General features: G+C 31.4%; 1 protein-coding gene across 1 annotated transcript; it reads right to left on the bottom strand.

The window, feature by feature from the left end:
- Nucleotides 1-10,548: 10,548 nt before the first annotated feature.
- LOC134697754 (cadherin-related tumor suppressor-like) lies at nt 10,549-18,045 on the bottom strand. The gene is made up of 6 exons (XM_063560041.1): nt 18,035-18,045; nt 17,303-17,619; nt 16,667-16,863; nt 15,503-15,623; nt 14,914-15,066; nt 10,549-14,181 (listed from the first exon to the last, which is right to left on the bottom strand). Exons 1-6 carry the CDS (start codon nt 18,043-18,045, stop codon nt 13,178-13,180), a joined length of 1,803 nt encoding a protein of 600 aa, XP_063416111.1. The 3' UTR covers nt 10,549-13,177.

Raw genomic sequence — 18,045 nt, 5'->3', positions numbered from 1 at the left:
TTTGAACATCGAATATTTTTTATTATTGATTTCAAATAAGCTATACATAAACTAAATAATTGTAAAATTTAAGCGATTTCTGTAATTAGGTTCTTTTTTTATTTCGATATTACCTCTTTTTCTTCTTTAGTTCAACAGAAAAAGAGTACCTTTTCAAAAATGTATGTTTCTTTCGATGGCAGATTGTGAGCGGAAATGATCGGTGACCCCTCTTTTTAATTTAATTTTTCTATAAGGTATAAGATAAAGTTCATTTATAGAAAAAAATAGGGAAATCTTATATTAGATAAAAAAAAATGATTTAGACCCTCGAGCCCCCTTAAGATCAGAATAAACAAGTCTGAGAAGCCAAAATTTTCTAGAATAAAACTTTTTTTTTATTATTGTGTAACCAGATTGTGTCCGGATCCTTTTTGTGAATGTGTTTATAATTTATACTTGTATTTTTCATAATAAAATATTGTTTACACTAACCAGATTTTTTTTGGGTTTATCTGACTATAAAAAAAATTATTGTTTAGAAATTTTTTTTTATTTAGGTGCATTTTCTTTTTAGCTACCCATCTTTGTAGACAAAAACTTTTACTGTATTTTTCTCAGTCGTCATCAATATTTACCTACTATTTTTCTTGGGTATTTTTGTAAAAAAAATCACAATTCCACAATCAAACTTTTTTTCATACTTAATATAAAATGACGAAGATAACCAATCTAATCAAATTTAACTTGCAAAAAACTATAAGTAGCTGTTAAGGTGGTACCAAACACCTTCACTAAAATTAATTTGGCTCGTTTAATTTTCATAAAATTTTGACAAAGTATTAACTTTGACTCTTTGACAGAAATATAAACATTTCAAAAGATTTGAACCAACCAATTTATCAGAAAAAATACACTGGTTATAAAGCAGTTTGACAAAGACTAATTTTGATCATTGAGAAGCGTAATATTCCCTTAACAACACAACGTAATTAAAACGTTTATCTGATTTTACAGAGTTTTCTCCCTGTAGTGTTAGGTACCACCTTAATATAAGAAAGAAGCATCATATTTTGATGATATTTTGTGTTAAATTAATCATGCTGTTAATTTTGAAAATTTGTGTTTTTCTCTTTTTTAAGAACAAAATGCATATTTTTTTGGTTTTGTTACAAAAGATTGAAAAATACATATCTGAGTAATGATAAAAGAAAAAAATGATACGGGTTGTACATGTTTTTGGTAAAATCATTTCTTGTACCCCTCAGCTTTTTTCTCATTATGCTAAAAAGACTGGAACAATTGGTAAAACAATTTGAAAAAAAACATTACTAAAAAACTACTTTTTATAAATATACAGTTTTTAATTAAGGTTAAGTTTGATTATATTTCTTTTTAAAATTCATTGACATTTTGCACTTGTATCTCACCACGGCCGAAACTTGGCTAACCGAGAGATTAGTCGGTTAATCTATATTGAGTATGAGGCTATATCGGCGGTTGGTCTGTTAATCGGGATGGCTAAAGTCTGTTAACTAGGTGTTATCGAGACAATCATTGCAAGTTCAGTATGTTTCATTGTTTAACTTTTTAAATACATTTTTGTCATAAATATCATTTATGTCTGACAAAACAATTCAATGTACCGAATACAGTGGTGTAATTATTTTTCTTCTAGCTTCCATAAACGATCTATAAAATAAAAAGGCAGGTTACTCATCAATAAATTTATACACATTTTTCACACACAAATTGTACACAAAATGACAACTTGGTTGAATTTACTTGCATGCATTATTTTGAACATCGAATAAATACAGGCATTATGTTTATTAACCATATTAATATCATTGTGTGAAAAATCTACACGAAAATCTGTATTTTGGATACAATAATCAATTTTCATTAAAAACCTGGTCTGTTGATGGGTCGGATGTATAAAGGTTACTCATCAATAAATTTATACACATTTTACACACACAAATTGCACACAAAATGACAACTTGGTTGAATTTACTTGCATGCATTATTTTGAACATCGAATAAAGACAGGCATTATGTTTGTTAACCATATTAATATCATTGTGTGAAAAATCTAAACGAAAATCAGTATTTTTTGGTTACATTAATCAATTTTCATTAAAAACCTGGTCTGATGATGGGTCGGATGTATAAAACCCGGTCTGTTTATTGGTTTGTTAAGAGTTATAAATGGTATCAGTATAAATTGATAGCTTAATGGGGAGTTATCGGATCAAATGGGTAGGCTCCAGACGAGTTGCTAAAAATTTACGAAAACAACACATGAACAATGAAACATAAATTTAGACGGGTTTCAAAAGGTGTAATATTTAAGTAATATTAATTTCATCCAAGAATGGTTGCATACATCATGTGGATTCTGTTTCTTTGTTATGAATAACACCAATTTGTCATCTGCATTGGTAATACGTATATACATCAGAGATAAACATCGTAATGTTACTAAACATCAGTAAGTAAAATCTCTTTGGATGCATAAATATAAAGAATAGATAAAAAATAATGAGAAAAATAAATAAAATGCAGAGAAAAGTGACATAACAATTAAAAGAATACAGAAATCAACAACACTCCCAATCCGGATCCTCATGGTATACACGAGAATCTGGATGGAGACGCAGAATATAGAATAAAAGATAAAGACAGTAATGCATTGCTAAAAAAAGGAAGAAAAAAATACAAACTGTGTAAGAATACAGACATGAAGCAACCTTTTCATTATTTAGACCCTCGAAGATGATTGTTCAACATATGATTCAGTAATAGAACAAAATAACCAATTGAATGATACTGACGAATTACGATTTAACGTCCAGTGGCAAATGTCATGTGCATATGAGAACGACAACACGTTTTATCGCACCGCGGGTAAATTATCATGGTGTGATTGGTCTAACGCCATCACGTAGTTACCCCTATGAGACCATAGGGGGTAAGTAAATTTCATAGGGGGTTCATGACGCGTTAGTGGTGACGTCATCTATTAATGTAGTTGTGTTTCATTGTTTATTTTTCCACAACTGCAGCGGAAAATGTCGAGCGTGCGATAAGTCTGTATACGGTTAACTACTGACCCCCTACGGATCCATAGAGGGTAATTACAATCCATAGGGGATTTTACTAACCCTCTATGGATCCGTAAGGGTCGGTAGCGAACCATATAACTTATAATATGTACCTGGCGTTGTGTTAAACAGACACTTTCAGTCGGATTTTAGAACGTGCTACTTTGAAAAGACAAACAAATTAAGGCTGATTAAAAACGTTGATAATAAATCCATACATATTCCAGTGGCCAATCTATATCACGCTATATTGAAGTGAAACACCTTTCAATAAAATGCTAAGATAATAAAAATAAAAATGCTCTAACTAGAAGGATACTGTTGCACCGAATTGTTATGTTTTTACTCAAGTACATCTCATTCTTAACTTTTTCAATGGGATACAATTATAAAGGTACAAAACTATTGTCATGACTAAATAACTCTTCAAAAAGGGACAAAAGATACCAAAGGGACAGTCAAACTCATAAATCTAAAACAAACTGACAACGCCATGACTAAAAATGAAAAAGACAAACAGAAAAACAATAGTACACATGACACAACATAGAAAACTAAAGAATAAACAACACGAACCCTACCAAACACTAGGGGTGATCTCAGGTGTTCGGGAGGGTAAGCAGATCCTGCTTCACATGTGGCACCCGTCGTGTTGCTTATGTGATTACAAATCCGGTAAATAGTCTATTTCGGTAGATCACATTCATGAAAGGGAAGGGGATTGTAGTTACGACGTAAGACACATATCCGATATCATTTGTGAAACGGTTATTCCATAACAGTCAACCAACTCTTAACTAACTCAATTATAATTGTCCAACCCTTTAACAGACTTTTCCCCCTGATATCCACTGAAACGTGGTATTACTCACGTTATATTACAATTATGAAATATTTACTAAAGTCAATTAATTTTTTTAGAACCAAAGTACAATTTGTGCCCTTTAAATGCTATCTTGAATTGTTTTTTCGCCTTTTATTAAACAAATCGATATGCGTATAAGCATATATACCACATACTTGCACGACGCCTTTTAGTTTTACTGAAATTTGCTTTGACTTTAAAATGTTTTTACAGATGGAAAATGTTCTTTGATAGATATAATTTTGTCAGACACTTTTCTTTTTTGAATTTGGTTCTTATAATTTACAAAAAATCTGTTTTTTTAATAGAGTTTAACAATAAATTGTGCGTTTTACTCTTAAAAGACGTATAACCAACCCGATTAACAGACCAACTGCCGATATAGCCGCATACGCAATATAGATTTACCGACCAATCTCTAACCAGTGTCGGCCGTTCACACGTTTTGGAAATAATTCCTGAACGAGATTTCAGCATGAATTGAAATGTCAGAAGAATATATTATTACAACAATTTAAAAAATATGTACGGTAACAATTCAGTGCGTTCTAACATTTTTGTCAAATGAAGACGCGACTTTTCTTGCATATACACCTTTGAAATAGTAATGAACCTTGTACATTTAGCATATATCTAAAAATGTAAAACAGAATTATATAATGTTCAATAAAAACACCGAAAAATATCAATAGTACACAATGAAATTACCTGTCGATCTCCGAAGAAAATATGCACCCGAATTCACGGTATTACAATAATCACACGGTGGAAGGCCCGTGGCAACATTTCGAGGCGTGGTGGTCCTGTTTGTTCTTACTGTCGGAAATGTGTTAGTATTTTCTTCTGAAAACATGAAATCATATATTGTATAAAAAGTAAAATCACAAAAAAACTGAACTCAGAGGAAAATCAATTTGGAAAGTCCATAATCACATGGCAAAATCAAAAAACAAAACGCATCAAAAAAGAATGGACAAGAACTGTCATATTCCTGATTTGGTACAGGCATTTTCAAATGTAGAAAATGGTGGATTAAACCTGGTTCTATAGCGCTAACCCTCTCACTTTAATAACAGTCTCATCAATTCCGCTACATTTACATGATGCGTTAAACAAACAGTCACAATTAACAAAACAGTCAAAATATGGGTACATCAGTCATCATCGTATAACAATTTTAAAAGGAACAATTTAACAGGACACAAAAACATCTACTATGTACGAACACATTGATTGATATGAGTGTCTGACGTCAGAAAAATTATATACGTCACATAAATTTGTCGTTCAATGTGCATACAAACAATTTTACAATTTACATAGGCAATGTACGCATACAGGGTTAAAAAATCAAAAGTATGTAAGAATAAATTGCAGAAATAGACCGAGATTCATACTAGTCCAAAAGTTATACATAGAATTTATGAGAATCCAAAACTTTTAAAAGGAACAATTTAACAGGACACAAAAACATCTACTATCTACGAACACATGGATTGATTTGAGTGTCTGACGTCAGAAAAATTATATACGTGACATAAATTTGTCGTTCAATGTGCATACAAACAATTTTAAAAATTCATAGGCAATGTACGCATACAGGGTTAAAAAAATCAAAAGTATGTAAGAATAAATTACAGAAATAGACCGAGATTCAAACTAGTCCAAAAGTTATACATAGAATTTATGAGAATCCAAAACTTTTAAAAGGAACAATTTAACAGGACACAAAAACATCTACTATCTACGAACACATGGATTGATTTGAGTGTACGACGTCAGAAAAATTATATACGTCACATAAATTTGTCGTTCAATGTGCATACAAACAATTTTAAAATTTGTTTAAAAAAAGTATGCAAGAATAAATTACAGAAATAGACCGATATTTAAACTAGTCCAAAAGTTATACGAGACACTATCTGAAAAAGTCGATTTTTCATGTCCCCAACTTCACCAGCAATTATTTTTTTATTCAACCATCGTTTTTGAAAATTTCAAGTTTCAGTATAAACTAAATTATATAATGCACCAACCCCTGACAATTAAACACTCATTCTTATATTTCTTCCAATAAAATATTGTAATTTAAATGTTCAACCCCCCCTAAAAGCATGTTGTCCCCTGTGTTTTTTGGAAAACTAAATCATTCAAATAATATCCAAATTAATTAAACAGGCGTCCGATTCTCACATATATGATAAATTATATAATAAGCTTGTCCTTAATTTGTCTTTTTATATTCTAACTATAGCATGTAATAAAATTTTGCAAATTTTAAGACCAAAAAAAATTGTCCACAGAGGTGATTTCCCTCCTTTTTTTTTTTACCTGTGGAAACGTTTACAAGACCTATAGTTATATTCCCATTATGTATTGTGAAGAGCATCATTTCCTGAATGCATTAGTACAAAAAAATAGTTGAAAAGGCGACCAGGTTTGAACATTCAAGCCCATCCAAGGTAAGAATTTATAGAAAAATACTTATTGATGTTCCATCCTGTTATAGCCTTTTCTTCCACTTTCTGTGAATATTTTTAAGTGTGCACCACAATATTAAGTGTGTTTTTATATCATCTTTTTAAAAGTTATATGACACAGGAAATACACTTACATTTAATGTGATAAAAAGGACAAAAACTATGGCGTAATTCCTTTCTGTTACGTTCTGTCATGTTACCTGATACAAAGTAACAGCATAACTATCATTAGTAACAGGAAGGATATTCAAGACATTTTCACTCAAGAATCGAAGAGTTAATCTACTATATGTCAACTATTTCATTTAATATAAGTTATCACCACCATATCAAATAAATTTCAAAATAATATACAGTATATTGAATAACAAAATAGGTTTTTTGCTTTTGATAACAGCAGAGAACATTGTGCAATTTAAGTATAGTAGATAGTAACAGAAATGAATTAATTTTAGAATTTTTCATTACCTAGGCAGATTTTTCATCATGCAAATACAGTTTCGAAGTATAAATGACATTGTTTGCTGTTATCTTCCAATTGTGACCAATCTAAAATGATGTATTTTTCTTAAACTTTAAAACAAAGCAGAAAAATCCTTTCTGTTACCAACTCTGTCCTGTTACCGTTGTCCTGTTACTCAAGATTCTTTCATGTTACCGACATACCGAACTATATTTAAGTATATTTCTAAACCTTTTGTATTGCAAATGTTAAAATCAATAATTGGCATTTGATAAACTATTGCAGGATATACTAGTAAACCACAAATAACGTCTTAAACTTATTCCTTATTCCCATTAGAAACTTTTTAAAATTGATTCCCTTTGGTAACCGGAAAGAACTGGATATTTGTTGTACCATTTTTAAAATTGCCATTGTTTCCTTATTAAATAATTGTTTGAATTACAGACAACAGTTCCTAGATCCCAAATGTGTGTTCTTCGATTTGTGCTATTTAAATACCGGGTTTAAAGACATTTTTTTTTTTATAGCCAAAAAATCGACTTTTTCAGATATTGTCTCATATACAAATGTGGTCGGTAGAAAGAAAGAGACAGGCATTTACAAAAGAAATCAAAGACAATGCTAAAATTCAACAAACAGAAAAAAACCCCAATAAATACCTCTTTAGTCTAAACTATGATTAAACTTACGAAGGTGAGTAGTTCCTCCTTCGCTAGTAGTACCAAATGATCTACTCGTTGCAACTTCGATGATCAGTTCCATTCTATGATTTCTCAATCCGGAAAAAGAACGGGGGATGGATAGTTGACTGCAAAAGTCCGGCAATAAGTCATTTTAATAAAGAATTTGAAGAATCTGATAAAGTTGGTGTTCATAAGTATGATGCCATGTCCAGCCGTAATTTGGACTTGAAATCAAAATGTATCATGTTATAGAGTTTCATTATCTCTGCATGTTAATGAAGATAACTGTTGCATGACGAGTTTGAAAGTTTTCAAGTAGAAGTCAATATTTAAGCTCAACATCTTGGTCGAAATACATTGCAAAACCTATGTATTATATTATAACAAGCAAGCTTACCGAATATATTACCTCTGTCTTCACACTAAATGAAACCGACTGTAATTGTTAAGTTATGTTTTCATCTTAAAAATGCAAGAAATATTTGCTACTGGACATAAAAGGAAGCAGGACAAATCACCCCACTGGCAAACCGCCCCACACCAAATCGCCCCACTTTTTCACCAACTCGCCCCACTTTAAAAAAAATCGCCTCAAACTGGTTTACCAACTCGCCCCACTTTTTAAAAAATCCGGCGCCTCAATTATGAAAAGGGTTTAATCCCGTTAATGTTTCCCCTTTCAACTCGCCCCACTTATTGAAAAAAGTTAAAATCTACTTCAATATATAATTTTCAGGTCTACCAACTAGCCCCACTTAAATGAAAACTAATCTACACTGTCACAGAATACCCCAAAAAAACGAAATTTATTTAACCATTATTTTTTTTAATGAAATGATTTTTAACAGTCTTAGAATATAATTGCAAATACATTTTCGTATCATAAAATATTATTGGAGAATAATTTTATACATGTATGCTTAGTTATTTGTATAACAATTGAAAATAAACCTGTTAATTGAATCATAATCATACAATTGCAGGATTTCAATTAACAGCAGTTTGATTGATACCACTTCACTAATGTTTTCATGGGTATTGAAGTGGGGCAGGGACATATATAGATATACAACGGGATTGTATCTTTTTTCATAAGTGGGTCGAGTTGGCACCAATAAAATCATCTTGGTTTTTTTTTTATCTATTTGCCAAGAGTGGGGCGAGTTGGCAGACCTTATGTCAGCGGGATTTTAACTCTTTTCATAAAAGGGGCATGTTATCCAACCTATTTGCAATGGAATTTTAGCCTTTTTCGTAAGTGGGGTGAGTTGGTAAACAAGAGTGGGGCGATTAGGTGTGGGGCGATTTGCCAGTGGGGCGATTTGTCATGGATTCGACATAAAACAACCAAGAATCAACAAATATATCGTTCAGGTTTATCGTCAAATAAAAGCAACAAGTTTTGAATACATAGTTTACATATAACTTGGGTATTCCAAGTATTCTCCAGGAATACCTAAGTTATAACCTCGTCTCTTTTGTCTTTTCTTCAAATGTGATTTTCCTTGTAGTCGTCTTTGGGAGGTTATCTTTCTGTTTTGGGGTTTCTGTTTGTCTTTTTCATGTTGTTTATTTGTGTTGTGTTTCTTCAACTAAATGTTTTTTTTATTGTCCTTTCGGTATTTTTCCTCTAATTAATAGAATAAAATTTCTGTCCAGTGAGTGCAGAGTGGCAATATCAGTGAAAGAACAAACCACCGTTTCAACCTGATTTGTCACCAATTAACTGCAACTTGTAAATTTAACCCCTATGGTGTTCAAGGCTTACTCCAGATATATCCAAATTCAGAAAGATCAAAAGATATTTGAAGAATTTTCTAAATACAATTTGAAGGGTGTAATTAAGGAATTTTATAATGTAATATTCAAAGCTGCAAAATTTTGTAAAATCATACTTTCTTTAGTAAAATGATTGAAGTTACTGTTTATATAATATGTTCGTCTTCCATATATTTGGAAATGTATATCATGTATATATGTTAACTTGTTCATTTAATCAACCTATTTTGTTATATTGTGTTAAATTGTATTCAATTGTATTTGTTCACATACCCTGGTTAAGGGTCTTGAGAAATAAAAACTTGAAACTTGAAACTTGAGGAAAGTTGTTACCCAGGAAGACAAGAATCATGACTGCAACGCGGTTGTGCCTATTGTTAAATTCATGTATCAAGTTTGTTAAATGAAGGTTTAATTACAAGTATCACAAAATCTTAACATTGGTTGGAATCCCAGTAAGTAAGTTGTTCATCTACAGTGATCACTAGGGTACGGTCTACTGAGGTTGTGAATTTCAGACCAAACCCATCTCTTATCTTAATAGACTATGGTTGCAGTTTCATATGGTATCTTGATGGTTCCTACTGGGAATTGATCAAGAGTGGTTAACGCAGTTCATCTACTTTATCACTGACCTGTCAACACTAAGTTTGTGATTTGAAACCATGCATGTGACAAGTGAATTCAACTCCAATCTTAATTGAATTGATTAGCAGTTTTCTGCCGTATGTAGATGGTTTTCTTCGCAAATAAGAAGTAGCCAACAGAACTCAAAGTGGCCTTAAAACACTAATAATGGAGAAGGTGCCTGTGCATTTTAACATTATGAATTGGCATAACTTGAGAATAATAAAAGTGACACCACTCAAATTTGAGATTTGTGGTACAAAGCATTGTGTAAGTTTCATTTCACATGGCTGAGGAACACGAGTTACAGAACAGAAACCTATTTGGGGATTATGTACGGGCTGTGCAGGGTAACACATAATGCCCCCTTTGTTGATGACAGGGGCATAAAAATCTATCCTTCAATATTCCCCTCCTATAATCAGCCATTGTAATAAAGCCACAACAGTCAATCATCAATCATTAATATATGTATATCTCTGAATGGGTTCTTGCATTTTTTCTCCTGTTGATATCTCACTAACCTAACTTCATATGCTATTAATTCATAATCTAACACAAATAAATTCATTATTTTTTATTTCTTTAATAGAAACAATATCATTTTTTATCTGTAAACAGATAACAAATTCTTGCCAAGACAATGTCTATATTTTAAATAAATGCATAGGTTTATAAACATTTTGATCATTAGCTAGGTATATTTTCATGCATTTAATACATTGTTTTTCTGCTGATATTTTATTTCATTTACAATATAAAAAGTTACAGGCTATTTTCAAACTTTTAAAATGCTTCATTTTTATGAAAGATATGGAATGAAATAAATGAATACATTATGGTTTATTCATAAAAAGATTAAAATACTAAAATTAAGAAACATCTTTAGTTGCATAATTTCATGCCATGATAACCTCCCTTTAATTAACATAACTGTCAAAAAAGTAATTTCTACACTTTGACGAAATTTATTAGTTTTATAAAAGTCTTTATATGCACATAGAAGTGGGGGAAAATAAAGTAAACATAACTTGTATATCAGCAGTATGTTATCAAGTACTAAAGTAATCTAAATATGATTTTATTTATGACCTAAACTTGCATTGGAATGATAAATGAATTGGAAATGTTAAAATCTCAAATGATTGAAGTTGAATTGAGACAGATATGCTTTAACACATTCTAATTGTTACACTCTCACAAAAATATTTCAATGTTTTTTTTTTTATATAAATCTTTATAAATGATGTCAAATTATAAAATCTTATCTTGCTTTCAAAAAAATATATCTCATAATAAGAGATTAAAAGTAGATTATTTTCCAAATAATGATGAAAATAAATTTAATTAATTTTGCAGTATTTTCAAAATACTAGAAACCTATTTCCTATAAAGTAGCTTTTTTTCAATCAGTAAAATGAGCAATTTTTGTAAAATGTATAAACATGAAGGACAGATGGAAATGAAGATGTAAGTATTTTTTTAATGAACACTTTGCTTAAGAATACAAATGACACGTACAATTTTCAAATGAATATCACAAATCAATTGGCAAGATTTAATTTCTACTCCCCTTAATCCATGGAATGTACTATTTTCATTATTTATTGTGAATTTAATTCATAAAATATATATTCTTGAAATCTTTAACATTCTCTAGTATATTGAGAACTTATTTCAATATCAATTATTTAATCAACTTTCTTCTCTTTATTTATTGATAAATTTTCAATTTAATTTTCACAGAAAACCTTAAGATTTACAATTTTTTTTCTAATTTTTTGTATGGTGACGAATGATTACTTTAAAAATAAACATGATGCTGTTTTTCATCAACACGCAATCGAATAATCTGAAAAAAAATCGTTCACGTCACTGAACACTTTTAAAATTAAAAGATATAAAATATAAGAACGTTTTGTAAAAACACAACAAACAAAATATTATAAAATGTATAAAAGACTGTACAATTAAAAAATATCAAACACACCTTTAACTAGGTGTAAAAACATCACATGACCATCACATGATCATTGTCAGACAAAAATAGATCTCATTAATTTACATATCAAAATATGATTACTTAGAAAACCTCAGGAAAAAACTTTTTTACACAATTTAACACTGACTGAACAAGTAGCTTATTTGAGATTTATTTTTGTCTGACAGTAAGAAAATAGTTTGTTTTCACACACAATATTGACTGGCTGCGCTTGAATGAGAATAAATAAAGCTTAATGGTAATTATGCATTAAATTAGACTGGGACTCAAGAACTCAATAGCAATTTATTTACAAGTGAATATTGTGTATAAATACAAAATCAGGATTAAAATAAAAATTTTATGTACAATATTTCTTTTTTACAATTCAATGATGAAACAAATATATAAAATATTCTATATAATTAATTAGTACATTAATTTGCATATTCATGTGCTGTAAGTTACTTTTGATATAATTTAAATATTTAAATAGTCCTGAGGGGGTCACACATATTCCTCTGTTTCAGTCCTGCAGTCCATATTGTTATTTGAAGTCCCGTCCCCATCCGGCAGGGAGGCAATATCCTTAAACACGCCCACTAACTTCTCAAAACTAGGGCCCCAGTCAGTAAAATAGTCCCAATTTATTGCACCATTAACTGGAGCCCCATTTCTTCTTCCTTCCTCTGAAGAAGCAAATGAACTTCCATTTGAGTCTAGTCCATCATTGTTCCGGTAGTTAGGATTCACATTAAAATCCTCGTTTTCATTGTCAACTTCTGCAACTTTAGAAAAGATCATTGCACTAGGGTCAAAGTCACTACGACCCTTGTCATTTTCATATTCAAATTCCGAACATGTGAATGAATCAGTGTTACTTTCATCTGAACTTGAATCAAGAGGTTCCAACATTGCCCCATCATCTAGATGGTCTTTAATTTTATACTGTGGATTAAGACGGTTTTCTTCTGTTGATGAAGACACTGCTTCCAACATGCTGACAGGACTAGGTCTTGAAGGACGGGCGTTTAATTTGTCTATTTCTTCTACCGTTAATCCTTTCACTGGCCGTGAATGATTTGGAACACGGCTACCTGGCATAGGTCTTTTACCAGTGCTGTGTTTAATATGTCCATTAGGTAACGGTTGCATCCTAGATGCTGATGAAGTTGAACTAATACTGTGATGGCTATGATGACTTACGACACTATGATCCCCTTCCGTGATGAATGTCTGGTGTGCCACGCATGTTTTGTTGCACTAAGGGACTAGCCCTTAAATGGGGACTCTGTCTATTTATTTGATTCATGGGACTAAGCCGAGACCCATATTGTGATGCTGGACTATTGCGATTTGGCGGGTTAAAATGCTGAGGACCCAGCATATTAGCTGGACTGTTTCTATTTTGCATTGCAGTGGTCTGCATTCTTAAGGCACCAGGACTTTCTCTGGAACCATTTGAGTTCCAGTGATTTGCAGGTGGGCCATGCCCATTAGTCTTTGATAACTGTTTTTTGTAGTTATCTCTATATGACTGGCCTTTGCCATGTCGAGAAGCACCATAATAGTACGAAACGTCAATATCAGATGGCGCTATACTACTTGCATTTTCCAAATCATAGAGTTCAGGACTGTCCTCGTTTCCTGTCAAATGAATATCACCATTGTCAATAATTACAGTGCCATCGTCTATCTCTAACGGCAACGCTGATCTTCTTCCGTCAGCATTGATAAGATCTGGTCTACTTGGCAGTCTGCCATTCGAAACAGCATAATGAGAGCTATTTTTAATACTTTGATTGACGTGTTGATGTATAAATTCATTGTCGCCATAACCAGAATCTCCTGGACTATGACCACTTCCGAAACTTTTATTTACGTGGCCATTTTGTTTTGCTGCTGTCTCTTTTCGCTGTCTATGGAATCGGTAAACTAAGAAAATGACAACAATCACTACGAGTAAAACTCCAAAGAATGCGATCACCACAATGACTCCAATTCCTAGCGGCTCATCTTCTCCTTCTGCATTTATTGCACATTTAGCAACTTCTCCGTCTACAGTACAACCACTGCATCCTGCAGACGCACATAATCCAGAGCAGCCATTCTCCACGCCAGTAGTACTTGTTTCAATAACAAATCTGTCAGTTGTGCCATTAAGAGGTGTTACTCTCTCGTCCAATTCAAATTCAGACACACATCCTCCGAAACCTGAAATATAAAATTTTATATTTAAAAGAGTGCACATGCTGAAATGGCTTGCCTGTTAATATATGCCATAAATATGTTGTCAAAATAAGACATGAGACTACACAAACTAATTAGACACAAGTACAGTGGCAGAATTTTGGAATTGGTCAAATGCACACTAAATTTTGGTGTTGAGACTTTTGTTCCATAGTATAAACTTAACCAAGTGATAAAACAGAGTGTTATATCTCCATCAATCACTTTTGTTTTTCATTGAAGCAATCATGTGTTTATCAATAACATTCAGAGTCTTGTGCTTTTTTTACTTTGCCAAAGTCCGTTCTGTCAGAAATATTTTGGAAGTATCAATATTCCGAAAATATTCATGGGGTCTATAAAATCAGAAATTCAGGCACGAGTTAATTATTGCAATGTTTAAAGAATGGAAAAAATGTAATTTTTTTTTGCAATTTCTGGAAAATGTTAATACAAAGATATGTAATGAATTCAGATTGTGAGTTCTTATTACTGGGAAACTCATCCAGTTGCAATAATTTATAAATCTTCAGTTTACTAAAACATATAATTCTGTCTGTGGAAAAATTCTGACCTTTCAAAATAACCATGTTATATAAAACTTCTTCTTTTATTGTTCGGCGATTCTTGCTGGTTGAAGTTCAGTAGCAACTATTTCATATTTCACCGAAAGTTAATAAACAACAAGAACATTACATAGTTTACATTTTAAATTACCTTGCAAATCATTTAAACCACCATCCACAGAAACAGTTTTGGTGGTTCCACCTAGTGACATTTGTGTCACATGCACATCAGAAAACTTGAATGCCGTCTGCACATTGCTTCTAGAAGAACTCTTATCGTCGAACATCAGCAAAATTGTTGATCCTAAAATAACAAAATATATCAAATTTAAGAAATCATCAAATTTTATAAAATCAAAATAAATATTCCCTTAATTCATTAGAATAGGTCAAAATTTCAAATAAGAAGTTGCAATTTTTGTGACTAAATTTAACTGTGAACAAAAATCTGAAAAAAATTATGTTCAGGTTGTTGTCTCTTTGACACATTCCCCATTTCCATTCTCAATTTCATTCAAACAATAGATAATAACAGATGCAACACTTAAACATAAATGCTATCATCCTTTTAAGTTTACGGAGTATTGGTTGAAAATTGTAAATTATATATTATGGGGAAGATATAACACAAATAAATTTTAGTGAAAAATACCAAATTCCAACGTCTGAAAATGGGAAAAGTTCCTCAAAAAATTCCGTAATAGCAAGTACATGACTTCAACTTCGAAAACTTATCTTACCTGTTATAATGACTGTAGCATTATGCCAGCTTCCATCACGAATAGAGTCGACCTTGACCTCTACTGTGACCTGGTTACTGGTACTCTCTGTGATGGTATACTTCAATACTTTATCATCAATCTGTCAAAATAAACAAAGGATTCAATTATTGATAGTGAAACACTATTTTCTTTCCAATTTTCACATTGCTTTGTTCAAATCTGTGTAGCTTTTTTATTTTGAAATCATCAACAGTGCTTTTTGATGTGATAGTTATCTTGTTGGCAATCATTATAATCACATTTCCTTATTTCTAAATTGGTCATACTTTTCTGTACTCCAGATTTTTACAAAATGTGTAGACCACTGTTTGTTTTAAATGACTGTGTTTTGACCTCTGACTTGTTGTATAGTCATTTTTAGTGTCTTTCTGGTTGTTTTTTAAAAATGTTTACTTTCAAATCTTTTTTAATTATTTTTTCTGAAAATCACAACTTTCTAAGTTGACCACAGATACAATTTTACAATTCTGCATGACACACATATCTTCTTATATACTCCATGTCAAGGCTTGTTTTTAATTAATTATATAGATGTAAATCCAATTTTATCTTGTAAAAGTTGTAAATCATCTAAACAAAACATGGAAATTGTATTATATTGTTTACCCAATATCTTTCTTTTTTATATGGATTTTTCTTTTTCCGTTGGCCCACTGTGGGCAGTCCACCCTAGCTATTATCTCCTTTTTAGTAAAAATTGTGATTACAATTGCTTATCTGTTTTTTTTTCAATTGACTGAACTTGCCATTCTTTTGATTAAACAAAAGAAATTGCATGCCCACTCCTAAGGGTGGGCAGAGTGGACAAGCTAGAAATTTTGTCCACCGGGTGCCCACTCCCACTGTAAACGGGTGGACAAAGCAAAATCCACCTGAGCTGTAGTGTACAAACTCAAGAGAAAACAGCTACTAAAGATTGAATTCCATATAAATGAATATAAAATTAAACTTATGCAATTAAAAGTTGAATGTATTTCCACTACTGATAAAATTTTCAAATGACTCCACTGAACATGTATGGTCAATTCAAGCAATGTCTCATATTCTGTCATACATGTATATTTTATGCTCTTTACAATTTGCATATTTGTTAAAACTTTCAATTCCAATCATTTGACTTACATAAAGTACTGATGACCTTGAACCTCTCTCTGCATAGAATAACAGACCATTGTTGGTTGTTCTAAATCTTATAAAGACACTGGATGTGTCTGCTACCCGACGTCTCCTTGATTTCGTTACTAATACATCCCGCTGATAGCTTTCTTTCTGTTTGAACACAACATATGCACTGGCATCAAATCCAAATGGTTTGAATTCTTAAATCAAAATTAAGGTAGTTGATACATTATTTAACTAACTGATGCAACTAAAATTGATAATAATGACATAAAGTTTTTATCTTAAATAAAGAAATTGAACAATATTTTGATACAATTTGTTTGCCTTTTTTAAATTACTTGTAATTCATATTGGTATTGACATTTTAACCACTATTTTAGTTTCATGCCTATAAGTAAAACTGGACCTGTTCTTAACTGAAATTTGTTTTATTTCATGTCTACTGAATATTATAAAATTCCATAAGACGACAGAAACCAAACAGTAGGTAGAGTATCTTTTAAAAGAACAAGAACCAAAATTTTTAATATGACTTATATATGTTTTCTGATGTTCTTGTTGGGTTTCTGTTCAAATGAAGAAAATCCAACATCTTTTTTGTAGTTAATACATGTATTAATTAGCTGAAGTATTTACCTTGTTGACAGAGATTGCCATGGAAACCTGCTGCACATCTACAACTGACTGTATTCCATTCATCCACACATCTGCCGCCATTGTGGCACACGGCATCTGAGCATGAACTCTGACCTTGTTGTCGTGGGCAGCCATTATTGTCAACACCTTGTTCTTCTAGAGGATTTTTACTATGAAGATAATCTTCGTTGTTAATCTTAAATTCTCTCATACATCCCACAAAATCATGGGTCTCAATCTGACCAGGCCGCTGTAATGCCACATTAATGTCTTTAATGCCACCAATAGAAACAGGCTCATTACTTAAATTCAGTTTTCTGAAATAAAAAAAAAAGAGAATTGAAAATCCTTCAATTTATCATGTTTACTGAAAATGAAATTGAGTTACTTCCCTTGGATTATTGCACTGATTATAAATAAATATAAATAACAGAATCAAGCTCAGAGTTTACAGTGCAAAACTTAAAGATTGTACACTTTCTTTTAAGTGTGAAGGTTCAAATCATCAAATAGTATAGAAACACTTCATATGTAATGTAGAAAATAAACCCATTATAATACCCCTGCAATTTTTTTTTATTTTATAGGTAAACTTTTAAGTTCATGAGAGTTGGAAGTAGTCTTGTGTTTCTTGATATTTTCACTGGAATTTACCATTTTGAAAAGTTAAAAAAAATTATCAATTCATTCAAATTATCATGTCTACTTGTAAGTTCCGCCATCTTCACATACAAATCTAACAT

The sequence above is a fragment of the Mytilus trossulus genome, chromosome 14 (assembly GCF_036588685.1).
Source record: "Mytilus trossulus isolate FHL-02 chromosome 14, PNRI_Mtr1.1.1.hap1, whole genome shotgun sequence".
NCBI classification, from domain to species: domain Eukaryota; kingdom Metazoa; phylum Mollusca; class Bivalvia; order Mytilida; family Mytilidae; genus Mytilus; species Mytilus trossulus.
Note: the sequence above shows the minus strand (reverse complement) of the source record. Positions and strands in the feature narration are given on the sequence as shown.

What these genes read in the sequence shown, in the direction of transcription:
- LOC134697754 (XM_063560041.1), bottom strand. An exon ending in CAAGGTCATCAGTACTTTAT is followed by an intron (nt 15,624 to 16,666) that starts GTAAGTCAAATG and finishes TTATTTTGACAG; the next exon opens with ATTGATGATAAAGTATTGAA. An exon ending in TGCTACAGTCATTATAACAG is followed by an intron (nt 15,067 to 15,502) that starts GTAAGATAAGTT and finishes TTGTTATTTTAG; the next exon opens with GATCAACAATTTTGCTGATG.